Source organism: Phoenix dactylifera, chromosome 8 (genome assembly GCF_009389715.1).
Source record: "Phoenix dactylifera cultivar Barhee BC4 chromosome 8, palm_55x_up_171113_PBpolish2nd_filt_p, whole genome shotgun sequence".
NCBI classification, from domain to species: domain Eukaryota; kingdom Viridiplantae; phylum Streptophyta; class Magnoliopsida; order Arecales; family Arecaceae; genus Phoenix; species Phoenix dactylifera.
In genome coordinates this window covers 6,419,321-6,433,019 of record NC_052399.1, presented here as the reverse complement: position 1 = coordinate 6,433,019, position 13,699 = coordinate 6,419,321, and the positions used below count along the sequence as shown (strand labels likewise).

Below are 13,699 nucleotides of genomic sequence, written 5' to 3'. Positions count from 1 at the left end.
AGATTAAAAAAAAAAAAATCAATATCAACATTTTTGTTGATTACATGAAAATAAGAATCAGAAAGCTCAATTAATCACAGCCACTCCTAGTGGCACTGTCGCACTATCTTACACTGAACTATAATCACCTAGTTATTTAAATGATATGGATATTTCTGCGAGATTGTAAGTGCAAGTTGACAAGATCCAAAACATAGGCCATGGACCATGGGGGGAATCCTATACAATTTACTTGAAATACATTAAACTGTACATGTAGATCATATCTCATTCATAAAAGACCGAATTACATTATTATGCCAGATATTGTCCCGTATACTGAAGCTAAGTTAATCAGAAGTATTATATCCTTGTAGTAATGGACCTAAACAAAAGTAACATAAATTATTGGTTCAATATGTGATTGGCCATGAAAACATGGCATGCAACTTTTTCCAGGAATTATATACTACGATTGGACCAGCATATATTGCAGTTGTACTTAAACAATAAACATACAAAGTGGCATTATGGTAGAAAACATATTAAACACAGAAGTTTCAAATTGACCAACACAAGCAGCAGAAGATCCATACTGGCACTGTTATGAGATGAGAATTTATGCTATTATCTTCTATAGAAACATGTTGTGCATGCCTTATACAGAAACGGCCTTTACCAAATTCAAACATTCTATTAATGATACAAACATTTCAATATTTGTCGTGGCATAGCATTTTATAATAGGAAGCAGAAGTATTTGACAGATAATATTTCATTTTGTTAACAAGCAAATCGTGAAATTATCTTTACTTATGTTGACTGATTAAAACAATCAGACTCTTGGCCAATGCACCTCACTTGATTCTCTTTTCCAGCACTACTTTGAAGGGGCTTAAGGGTGTATTTATTTTAAAAAGAAATTGTGTCTTTGTGAAGGTACTTAACAGTTATACTTTTAAAATTTCTCACTGTACACCTTGTGTTTATCTCTAAGTGTCACAATCTTCTACTTAAGGTATTCCTCTTGCTTTATAATATTTATGAAATTATACACTCAATATGCTTGGAATTCCAAGTATCCTCAAGAGATATGACCTGATACCGGAATCAACTTATGCACATATTCCCATTTCAAGTGGTTGTGGTTTATCTGTACTCATACTAGTGTACTCTTGTTTTCATGGAGTGGATTTACATAGTTTCAGGGTGAACACCACAGATACCAGACCCAAGCCCAAACAGAAAAGGTGGAGGTTTGGCATTAGATCAACAAGTGGTCATAAGAGGCATGTCAAACTACAAAAAGAAAAGAGAAAAACGAAAAGAAGTACCCTTGATGGTTACGGCAGTCATTGTTTTCAGGATGTTTCTAAATACTATATGCAATTTCTCAGTCCTTTTGACTTATCTATGTCCTGAGATTTTAGGGTTGAATGGATCTAACCCCTAGGTAGGGTTGTCAAATAAGCAAGCTGTTCCTGAGATACTCATGCTGTGCTCGAAATTAAGCTCAAGATGAACTCGATCAGTGCACAAGTGAGCCGAACATGCAAGAAGTGTTCGAGTCAATGTTTCTCGCACCACCTCAAACCGCTCGGTTCAAGACATACCGACTGTACAGGGTTGGAACTAACACGAAAACACTACTTGGATCGGTACATGACCCATACCATCTTGTACCGCCCAAAATCGAGGTGCGCAATGTATTGTACCAATCCATAGCACCTAGTTTCAAGCGATATCATGATAAAAAAATGAGAAAAAAGAAAAAAAGCTCGAGAGCTGCCTCGGTACAGATTACATACCAACCTATAGTATATAGGTAATGTACAAGTACAATTTCCAGTACCAAGATTGCGGTCTTGATTCGAGTCAATAATATAAATAAGCTGAACATGAGCTAAATGCAGCTTGCTCATGTTAGGCTGAAAATAGCTTGAAATACCTTATAGATAAAACAAATAAGCATAAATAGATATTAATAAGAGAAGGACAATGCTAGGAAAGAGTATCTACTTAAGTCGAAAGTCAATATTGAGGTACCCAAGTCAAAGATTCACACCCTTAATCATGATCTATACCATTGAAAATGCCTAGAACCAAAAATCAAATATTTGATGATCTCTAACTATACATCAAGTAGGTGCAAAAATTGTATGGTTAAAATAATATAAGACCATATCTTGCTATGATCTAAGCATTAAAATCTATTGATTTTCAATAAACATGTTTTAATATGTATAAATCATGATGAATAAAGTGTATTCTCAATTTAAATGCTTTATCATGTGCAAGCTCCACCATACCGACGTATCGGTGGGCACCGGTACCATACCAAATCGAACCGGTACTATACCGGTTCGGCTGGGAAAGAAAAAAAAACTGACTGTGTCCGTGTTAAAGCCACAAAGTGGCATTAAATGCCACTATGGCATTAAATGGCCCACGCAGACTGCCCTGCGTGGCCTCGCTGCCCCGCTCAAGGAACCGCGCGCGAGCGCGGTTCCCTGCGCGTGGAATCGTGCGCGGGGGCGAGCTGGGCACGCGATTCCCCACTCGCGCTCGTGCGCAGACGCTCTCTTTTTTTTCTTTTCTTTTTTCTCTTCTTCCTTCCCGAATGTTCTCTCCTTATCCTTTCTTCCCCTCTCTCCTCTCTTCTCTTTCTCCCCTTCTCCCGCGAGCAAGGACGGAAAAGAAACCGCGAGCAAGGGGGGTGATCCTCGTCGGGGTGCTCAGGAGAGAGTCGGCCCGAGGCCCGATGCAAACTGGTACTCTTCTTCTCTTCTCTCTTCTTCTTCCTCTTCTTTTTTCCTATTTCTTCCTCTTCTTTCCTCTTCTTTCTCTTCTTCCCTACCGGTGCGAATCGTTTTCAAAGGTTGTACCGTACCAGTCTTGAGCGGTACCGGTACGGTACGGGCTGACCCGGCCGGTACGAGCAGGTTCAGCAGATCCTGATCATGCGCTTTAGCACACTAGCACAATGGAAACCATTCATTTTTTTGTCATTTTAATGTATTGGCTAGAAACCACCCAACACATGATTTTTGGTTTCTATGCACTTTTAACGGTACATATCATTATCAATGTTGTAGATCTTCAATTTGGATGCCCCCTAATTAATTTTAGACTTGAGAGTAGATACCTTCTCTTGAGAGAAGCATAGTCCATCCCTATTACTAATGCAATATTTATATGTAAAAATATTTTTAACCTTCTTAAACCTATTTATTATAAATTTTAATGTTTATGTAACTTAATAAATGCACTCGTACCTTGGCTATCATAATTTTGTCATTTCTTTTTTAAAACTAAAACCAAGAGATGTGGATTTAACTAAAAAAAAGGAGCGTCCATAGATAAAGAACTTAGTTGTAAAATAGCCTAGGCAATGTTAGGTGATAGACCCTCCTAAAGCCTAGGCAATAGCCAGGCAATTAGGCGACCCCTATGCAAATATTTTTTTTCAAAATTTATCAAATGATAATATCTTTCAATTGTTAAATTAAATATGCATTATGCTTAATAAATTATCCATATTGTTTGAACCAAAGACACATTGATAGCAATTAATGCATGAGTTCTACTTAAAATACAATAAATTAATAAAATATTTTTTGATTTAAGCTTAAAGAACACAAGTATACAATATTTGTTTCCTTAGCTCAAATAGTAGAGCGCACATTCTCTATTGGATGTGGATGTGGGTTCACTGGGGAAAAAGCTAGATGATTTTAATTGTGATGAAGTCAATCAAGCAATGTAAACTCAATAAGGGCATATAAAGAATATGGATATTGTAAGAAGAAAATGTTTAATATGCCATATGCTTAATCTGCCAAACAAGCTAACATTTAAACAATGACAAAAGAAATAATAAAGGCATGTAGTAAACAAATAAACAAAAAGAAAACATGTCTAACATACAAGTAGTAAACTTAAAATATATATTAGTAAGACATCATTTGATCTAAAGTTAAAGAAAACAAGTATACACAGATGAGCACCTTGTTATTAGTAACTTGCTACTATGATAATATTAATGGCACTATAATGTTAAATATAATATTAAAAAAAGAAAACATAGATTAATACAAGGAAAAAATTGGAAAGTGAAAAAAGTATGTTCTCATTTTCCTAAAACAGAGAGTCCTAAAACCAAAAATCCCTAATCCATTTACTTAATTCAAGCACATTTTTAACTTACCAATCTAACTCGACATAAAAAACAAATAGAATCCATGATAAGAATTAATACATCATCACTCTGTAGATCATAATTTATTAGCAAAATCTAGCAGTGTGATTGCATAAAAAAATACAAGAAATATCATCTATAAAACATCAGTTATAATTTCTGATTATTTTTAATCAAAGAGAGGGAAAGAGGTGAGGAGGAAGTATTATTATTAATCAGAGAGAGCCTGTTTTCTAGAAAACAGAGGGTGGGGAAAAATAGCATTTAGATATACCCACAGGCATCCAACCTAACCTTAACAAAAAAGGGGAAAAAAACCATAGGCAGTCAGACCTTCAACAGATTTTAAAAATGAATCCCCAACCCATAGTATGCTGAGTGGAGAACCTCTTATTAATTAAGCATTTCATGGGGGGAAGTGGAAGAAATAATGAGAGAGACATGGACTTACCCTAAGGCCTCTCAAATCTCAATTCACCTCAGATCCCTGCAGATCACCGTTGATTGCACACCCTCAACTACCATCATCACCAAGAAGGTAGTGGAAACCAAGGTTTACTGCACCGATCGATATCGATGCATACCAACCAAACTATACTATACCACATACCGGAAACATACCAACCAAACCAATATGTACCAACACCAAACTGGTTCAAGGGCCAACCGATACTCGATACACCGAACCAACCTCCCTACCGAGTATACTAACACTGTAATAGAATAGTACTGGTACGGAGTCCAGTACTGAGACGGCGAATCTTGGGTGGAACAAAGCCCCATTTGATGCCCTGGGTAGAGAGCCGGAAGAGGAAAGGAATGCGATAAGGCAAATTGTAAAGAGATCAAAGAATCTTGACTCTTCTTTTCTTAAGCTGAGCTCACTCAATTGGGTCAAGCCCGGCTCCCTCATCGGGTTGGATTCTGTCACGAGGCTAGGGCCACCATACTAGGCAAGCCTAAGGAATTTGGGTGACCAGGAACATGCCTAGGCTAGTGGAGTAGTGGGCAATCAGGCAAGCAACCAAAGGATTTAGGGTAGAGGAAAGCAAGAGTCGTCCGGACAAGCCTCGCCTAGGAGGACCCAGGCTTGGCTAAGCGACCAGGCAAGCCTCAATGACAACTATGATGAGGAAAAGAGTTGAATCATCTTAGTCATTAGATCAAGGAAATGACATAATTACCTAAGGCTTTTGGGTAGAGGAGACCAAAGCTTGGCCCTGATTCTCCACAACGAGTGGATTACTTCTCAACTCTCTTCTTCGTCCGTCCTCTCTCACTGATGGTGGCAATTTCAAGATCTAGAAAAGTCGGACCTCTTCCTTACCCCTCTCTCTCTCTCTCTCTCTCTCTCTCTCTCTCTCTCTCTCTCTCTCTCTCTCTCTCAGCATGTACTTCCAGATTTAGCAGCAATGGCAGCCCTCTTTTTTACCTTCTTATTCAAACTGAACCGTCTACTCTTTTGATGGATCCCTTGCAACCACCTTTGCTGAGAAGCCCACATCTCTTGGAGCCACCTTTGCTAAGAAGCCCATCCCTCTGGCCATTTCTCATTTGAGCTTAATCTAGCCAAGCTCAAGCTCGTTCAGTAGGAATTAACTAAGCTTGAGTTGGATTTCATAGCTCAAGCTTGGCTTAAGCTGAGCATTAGCAATTTTTGAGCCGAGCCAAGCTGAGTCTATCTAACTTATATTCATCTTGTTTACCCCCCTTCTCCTAGCCTTAGGCACAAAACCACATTTAACACTAACGACCAAGGTTCATTGTCTCAGTATCAAACCCCGTACCGGTGCCACGCTAGCATAGTGCTGATACAGTACGAAATTTCTTTGGCGTATCGAGTATCAGTACGCCACACATACTCGCACCAAACTGAAATGGTATCGTACGCTCCATACCGTTCGGTTCGGGCCGGTACGGCATACCATGTAACGACCAAAGTTATCTGACGCTTGTAAAGAATATTTGAACCTTCACCATAAAGAGTAGACATCATCTTCTAAACCATCTTGGTGATCCTTCCTATTGAAATTTGTTTCCCCATTTGATCCCTTTCTACTTGACATCCCTCTTCTCCCCCCTTTTCACCCAAATTCTCTTCTTCCTTTCTTTATCTTTACCTTCTTTACTTTCTTTCCTTCTCTATTCCCTCTTGCCCCAAACCACCATGTCCTTTTATTCTCCTCCTACTCCCTCCTCTTTCTTCTTTTTTTCTTTGCCTTCTCATCCTCCTCTACTATATCACTTCCCTCTTTCTCTTTATTCTTTTATTCTTTCTCTGATTGTTTTGGTCTTCTCTTCCTAAAATATGAATCCACCTTTGCAAAATTGAATTTGAGTGAAAACCTGCATTGGACACATCTATTCAAACTGACAATATCTAGAAGGCAGCCTACAGACAGTACAAATTCGTAGCTCTCTTGGAGTGTTTGAGGTCTGTGCACATCATAAGACACCCATATCTTGGAGGCAAATCTAACAGCCACATAGTGCATTGGAGTTTGAAGTGCTCCAATCAGCCAACCAAATCATATAAGTTCAATCACATTGGAGAACCAAGGCGTTGCTGTACTTCTAGAATAAAAATTCTATCAACCTGTGATTTATGATGATAGATTTAGCTTCAAGTTAAAATAACAATCAACTCCTAGTAAGCATCTGCAAGTTAAATTTGAGTGAAATTAAGTAATAACTAACAATAGTCCAAGTCTTATGTTGTAAGTATTAAAAAAACTTTGGTGTTAATGAACCAATGCTTAGGAACCACAGCTAAGAGTTCTAGGTCAAACATATTTGCTAGTATTTTTTTTAGCTTTGTAAAGGACTCCATGGAAACCCTCCTCTTCTTGCAATGGACTTCATAAAAACCACTCTATCAAGTCCTTTTTAATCTTCTTCCTCTTTAAAGCCAGTCCATCACTTGACATCTACAAGCATCTTATTCTAGACTTGAAAACTAGAAATCCTTTATTAAATTTGGAAGAAAAAAGGCAGAATAACTTAATAAACTCCTTATAGTAGATTCCACCTAAGAAATGCGCATCGAAATTTATAATTGCACTATTTCTTGGTTCCACAGCTCGAATTACAGTGATATTGATTTCATCGTAGCATAAATGTGGGCAATTTCAATTAATTCCATATATTTTGACAAATCTCAATTCACCTCAGATCCCTGCAGATCACCGTTGATTGCACACCCTCAACTACCATCATCACCAAGAAGGTAGTGGAAACCAAGGTTTACTGCACCGATCGATATCGATGCATACCAACCAAACTATACTATACCACATACCGGAAACATACCAACCAAACCATATTGTACCAACACCAAACTGGTTCAAGGGCCAACCGATACTCGATACACCGAACCAACCTCCCTACCGAGTATACTAACACTGTAATAGAATAGTACTGGTACGGAGTCCAGTACTGAGACGGCGAATCTTGGGTGGAACAAAGCCCCATTTGATGCCCTGGGTAGAGAGCCGGAAGAGGAAAGGAATGCGATAAGGCAAATTGTAAAGAGATCAAAGAATCTTGACTCTTCTTTTCTTAAGCTGAGCTCACTCAATTGGGTCAAGCCCGGCTCCCTCATCGGGTTGGATTCTGTCACGAGGCTAGGGCCACCATACTAGGCAAGCCTAAGGAATTTGGGTGACCAGGAACATGCCTAGGCTAGTGGAGTAGTGGGCAATCAGGCAAGCAACCAAAGGATTTAGGGTAGAGGAGAGCAAGAGTCGTCCGGACAAGCCTCGCCTAGGAGGACCCAGGCTTGGCTAAGCGACCAGGCAAGCCTCAATGACAACTATGATGAGGAAAAGAGTTGAATCATCTTAGTCATTAGATCAAGGAAATGACATAATTACCTAAGGCTTTTGGGTAGAGGAGACCAATGCTTGGCCCTGATTCTCCACAACGAGTGGATTACTTCTCAACTCTCTTCTTCGTCCGTCCTCTCTCACTGATGGTGGCAATTTCAAGATCTAGAAAAGTCGGACCTCTTCCTTACCTCTCTCTCTCTCTCTCTCTCTCTCTCTCTCTCTCTCAGCATGTACTTCCAGATTTAGCAGCAATGGCAGCCCTCTTTTTTACCTTCTTATTCAAACTGAACCGTCTACTCTTTTGATGGATCCCTTGCAACCACCTTTGCTGAGAAGCCCACATCTCTTGGAGCCACCTTTGCTAAGAAGCCCATCCCTCTGGCCATTTCTCATTTGAGCTTAATCTAGCCAAGCTCAAGCTCGTTCAGTAGGAATTAACTAAGCTTGAGTTGGATTTCATAGCTCAAGCTTGGCTTAAGCTAAGCATTAGCAATTTTTGAGCCGAGCCAAGCTGAGTCTATCTAACTTATATTCATCTTGTTTACCCCCCTTCTCCTAGCCTTAGGCACAAAACCACATTTAACACTAACGACCAAGGTTCATTGTCTCAGTATCAAACCCCGTACCGGTGCCACGCTAGCATAGTGCTGATACAGTACGAAATTTCTTTGGCGTATCGAGTATCAGTACGCCACACATACTCGCACCAAACTGAAATGGTATCGTACGCTCCATACCGTTCGGTTCGGGCCGGTACGGCATACCATGTAACGACCAAAGTTATCTGACGCTTGTAAAGAATATTTGAACCTTCACCATAAAGAGTAGACATCATCTTCTAAACCATCTTGGTGATCCTTCCTATTGAAATTTGTTTCCCCATTTGATCCCTTTCTACTTGACATCCCTCTTCTCCCCCCTTTTCCCCCAAATTCTCTTCTTCCTTTCTTTATCTTTACCTTCTTTACTTTCTTTCCTTCTCTATTCCCTCTTGCCCCAAACCACCATGTCCTTTTATTCTCCTCCTACTCCCTCCTCTTTCTTCTTTTTTTCTTTGCCTTCTCATCCTCCTCTACTATATCACTTCCCTCTTTCTCTTTATTCTTTTATTCTTTCTCTGATTGTTTTGGTCTTCTCTTCCTAAAATATGAATCCACCTTTGCAAAATTGAATTTGAGTGAAAACCTGCATTGGACACATCTATTCAAACTGACAATATCTAGAAGGCAGCCTACAGACAGTACAAATTCGTAGCTCTCTTGGAGTGTTTGAGGTCTGTGCACATCATAAGACACCCATATCTTGGAGGCAAATCTAACAGCCACATAGTGCATTGGAGTTTGAAGTGCTCCAATCAGCCAACCAAATCATATAAGTTCAATCACATTGGAGAACCAAGGCGTTGCTGTACTTCTAGAATAAAAATTCTATCAACCTGTGATTTATGATGATAGATTTAGCTTCAAGTTAAAATAACAATCAACTCCTAGTAAGCATCTGCAAGTTAAATTTGAGTGAAATTAAGTAATAACTAACAATAGTCCAAGTCTTATGTTGTAAGTATTAAAAAAACTTTGGTGTTAATGAACCAATGCTTAGGAACCACAGCTAAGAGTTCTAGGTCAAACATATTTGCTAGTATTTTTTTTAGCTTTGTAAAGGACTCCATGGAAACCCTCCTCTTCTTGCAATGGACTTCATAAAAACCACTCTATCAAGTCCTTTTTAATCTTCTTCCTCTTTAAAGCCAGTCCATCACTTGACATCTACAAGCATCTTATTCTAGACTTGAAAACTAGAAATCCTTTATTAAATTTGGAAGAAAAAAGGCAGAATAACTTAATAAACTCCTTATAGTAGATTCCACCTAAGAAATGCGCATCGAAATTTATAATTGCACTATTTCTTGGTTCCACAGCTCGAATTACAGTGATATTGATTTCATCGTAGCATAAATGTGGGCAATTTCAATTAATTCCATATATTTTGACAAATTTGGGAATTAGATGTGCCCCCCCCCCCCCCCCCCCCCCCCGCCCCGCGCCCAACTTCCCAATTATGATTCAACATTCTAGATAGCTTAAGTCAAGCAACAAGTGACTATGACTTCCTAATGAAGAAACTTAAAGAGGCATCCCTTCCCCTCTAAGAGCATGAATTTTAATTCAGGTACATCAAGAGATAATTGATCATACAATTAAGTTGAAATTACAACATCATTAGATAATCATGTGGCATGATTGGGTGGTGTACATTTTATACATTACTCCGGTGGCATACGTCATGTAGACAAATTGTCACCAGTCGCCACTATATAATTAAGCTAAAGGAAATCCCTTTGAACTGATCTGTAGCCTTCTCTTCAACTACACTAACAGCTATGCCATAATAACGAGGGGATGGACCACCTTCTCAATATTGCCCTTTATAACCATTCTTCGCATATTTTGTTGAATGCTTAAGCCTCCAATGGGGGGTTGTCAAGTTGGTAGATTTAATGCGCGCTATGAGATATGCAGCCATTAACAACCAAATGAATTAATCATAAGTAAAGAAACTCTGGAATCACTGAATCAGGTGCATTTAAGTGTTCTGATAGTAACAGATGATTTATGGTTGGCATTGGGACTGGCAAACATTTTCAAGCACATCACTTGATATATGTGGGGAGGATAAGAGGATTTTTTTAATGCTATGCATTTGCAGGCCAGATCTAACATTAAATTTGTAGCGCTTCTGTTATCAACTCACAAATTTCTTCACTTGATTTTTCACCTCAAAAAAAGGATATAAAAATAGCAGCTTGAGGCATTCCTAAAAAGGGTTAAGATTATACCCACGAACAGAAAAACATGGCCTGCTTACAAATGAAATTATGAAAGTTTGAATTTTAGAAAACTAAACTCTTAGACAGATTCACAAATCAAAACTAATAACATAAAAACCTGATCCAAGCAATTAATATATATTTTATGTTCCTTTGGGTGGAAGGTAATTTTGTAGAGCTCTTGCAAATATACAACCAGAACAATCAGGCCAAGCTGATTCTTGAAATCGAAGAGGGAAATTCTTTCTTATTCAGAAAATTCCTAAGTAGTTAATTTTGAGTTAATGTAGAGTATACAAAATTATGAGTCATTAAAACTTAAATATATAACATCAATTATTATAATAGAATTACTAAGTAGTTAATGAAGTTAATGTAGAGTATACAAAATTATGAGTGAATAAAACTTAAAAATCTAATCAATTATCATAGTATAATTTATCTATGGAGGAGGAGAAGAAGCAGAAGAAGAAGGAGAAGGAGAAGGAGAAGAGGAGGAGGAAGGGGGGAGAAGGAGAAGTGATGGACCAAAACTCGTTAGCATTTAGGTTTGAATTACGGATCTGATCCAGCGAATGTATTGGTTTTATTACCGCATTTGAATCCATGAGAATTAACCTTTTTCAGTTATTTCCCAAGGATTTGTCTTGAATCTGACAATTCTAAGCCCATATCATGACTAGTATCTTAAGTTGAGTGCTAAAAGTGGTATTAGGACCTCAACTTAAATAGATTCGCTTAACAGAGGAAAGTTACGATCAAATGCAACAAGATCGATGCATGGAAGTAGTTCATTGAAAAGTAAACAAGATTATAGAGCACTCAAAAAAAATAGACAGTATGCTAAGAAACATATACTAACAAAAAGCATCGAACATCTAGATGTAATGTTTTCAGGGGCTGTTTAATAATCAGCCAGTTCCATTAAACAACAACTACATAACCTGATTTTCTGCAGAACAAGTTTTGTGACAAAGCAGGAGGAGACCAGCTTTTTGTAATTCATATTTAAAATTTATGACTTGTCAGTTTTCTCCAAATAGGTTTTAAATTAAAGCAACTGAATATATGTTTTCGTAAAACTCATTAACTTTTGGTTTTATTTCAACTTGTTGAAGTTAAACCTGGCAATAAAATATCTTTCCAAACCTATAATAAAAGGGAAGTACAGCAGCCTGATCCCCAAGCAATGAATAGCAATTAATTCATTAAACTTTTAGTCAGGCTTAGAAGCATTACATTTTGAAGCCTTTCATACTCTTGCTGGCTGAACTTTGTGATTTCAGTTTGTTCTCCCAAAGCTGCTTGTAGCCTCCAAACCTGACATTTAAGGAAATAGTGGAAATGGAAATAAAATAAGTTTTTGTAAATATTGTAGCATATCATAACAACACAGCACAAAGCTGTGGAAATGCACCTCTTCAGCAAGATCCTTCTTAGGCATTTTCTTCACCACCTCAGGTGGGTAACCACAAAAAGTGTTATACCTGCATACCACATTAAATAAACATCAGAGAGAAATTAGCTATAAGTGGCTTTGGACTTAGCTTGGAACACCTTGAGCCCCATCTATCATAGTACTATCCTTCTTCTCTACCCTTTCCCGCATCACCAACCTACACATCAAATACATCTAATATAAGGCCAACCACTACTTTTTCATGGCTTAGTTTTCCTTCGATGTCCACCCAACCCCCACCCAAAAAAAAGAAAGAAAAATACTCCTCTAAAATTATAATATCAGATCAAATTCTGCATTATTTCATAAAGAAATCACAAGAAATATCCAGCAAACTTGCTAAAAGTCTGTAAGCATGTCTGTCTCGCTAAGACAGGATGGATCAAAGAAAAAGGAAGCTTGACAAAAATTAAAAAGTAATTAAACTATTAAAGGATTTTCCAATGAGCCAATATTTTTCTCATCAAGGATGAGAATGACATTATCAGTCGCCAATTTATGATTAAACCTTGAAAAATAAATAGGCAACTGGTCTATATAATTCTGTTTGCTCAAAGATCACATTGTCGGGTGCATCTAGGTAAGCAGACATGAAAATGCTCTGGAAGCACATGTCACCCAAGGCAATTTCAGCATTCTAGCTGGCAGGCCACAAAAAAGTTACATTCAAGTACGTTTGGAATTATGCTGTCAACTACTATCTGTTCACTTCCAATCCCGATATAAATTAGTAACTACCTTCCATCTAGTGAGAAATTAAAATTTATGGCTATAGATGCAGTGATGCATACCCAGTGGATTCAGCATGAAATAAGCGAGCTTGCTCTTCTTTGCTACCTTCATCAATAGACCACCAACCCAGCAATCTGTGTTTTAGAGCACAAGATATGGCAAGCATGCAACAGTAAACTGTTATGATAATTCCATTTCAATATGTTTCCTGACAATGCATGTCAAGTATAAGAGAGTAATCCTCAACTAACACATGAAGCAACACTACCTTGAACCATGATGCAAGAATGCAAAGCAATCATAAGTTCTTGATGAAATTGTCTGATATCTATTACTAATTGATCCACTGCGTAGTAAAAGAACAAGCTTCTCCACCAATCTTGATATAGCAAATAGGACGCCGGCACCTTGTAAAAGAAATATTGGCAGGAAAAGAACCAAAATTGGAATATGTTGGGCACTAGGTGGTGTTCCCTGTAACCATGAACAGACTAATCATGATTTGGCTACTAGTATCATGTAAATACACATTTATGTGAGAGTAGAGTTGGGTGTGGTGTGCACTCAGTATTGAAGTGACAGCATAATGGAATCTAGTGAGTTCAATTAAATAGTCCACTGCTACAGAGGAGAGATAAGGAGTGTATAATTAGTATTTTGATTAGTACAAAGTTATT

At 38.0% G+C, this 13,699-nt stretch overlaps 1 protein-coding gene across 1 annotated transcript in view; it reads right to left on the bottom strand.

The window, feature by feature from the left end:
- LOC103721407 overlaps positions 1-13,699 on the bottom strand; it is a 30,887-nt gene that overhangs the window by 2,488 nt on the left and 14,700 nt on the right. Inside the window, exons 9-12 of the mRNA XM_039128818.1 lie at positions 13,291-13,496; positions 13,082-13,156; positions 12,249-12,318; positions 12,071-12,151 (exon numbers count right to left, since the gene is read on the bottom strand). Coding sequence (XP_038984746.1) covers positions 12,071-12,151; positions 12,249-12,318; positions 13,082-13,156; positions 13,291-13,496 — 432 coding nt within the window. The remainder of the gene's footprint in view (positions 1-12,070; positions 12,152-12,248; positions 12,319-13,081; positions 13,157-13,290; positions 13,497-13,699) is intronic.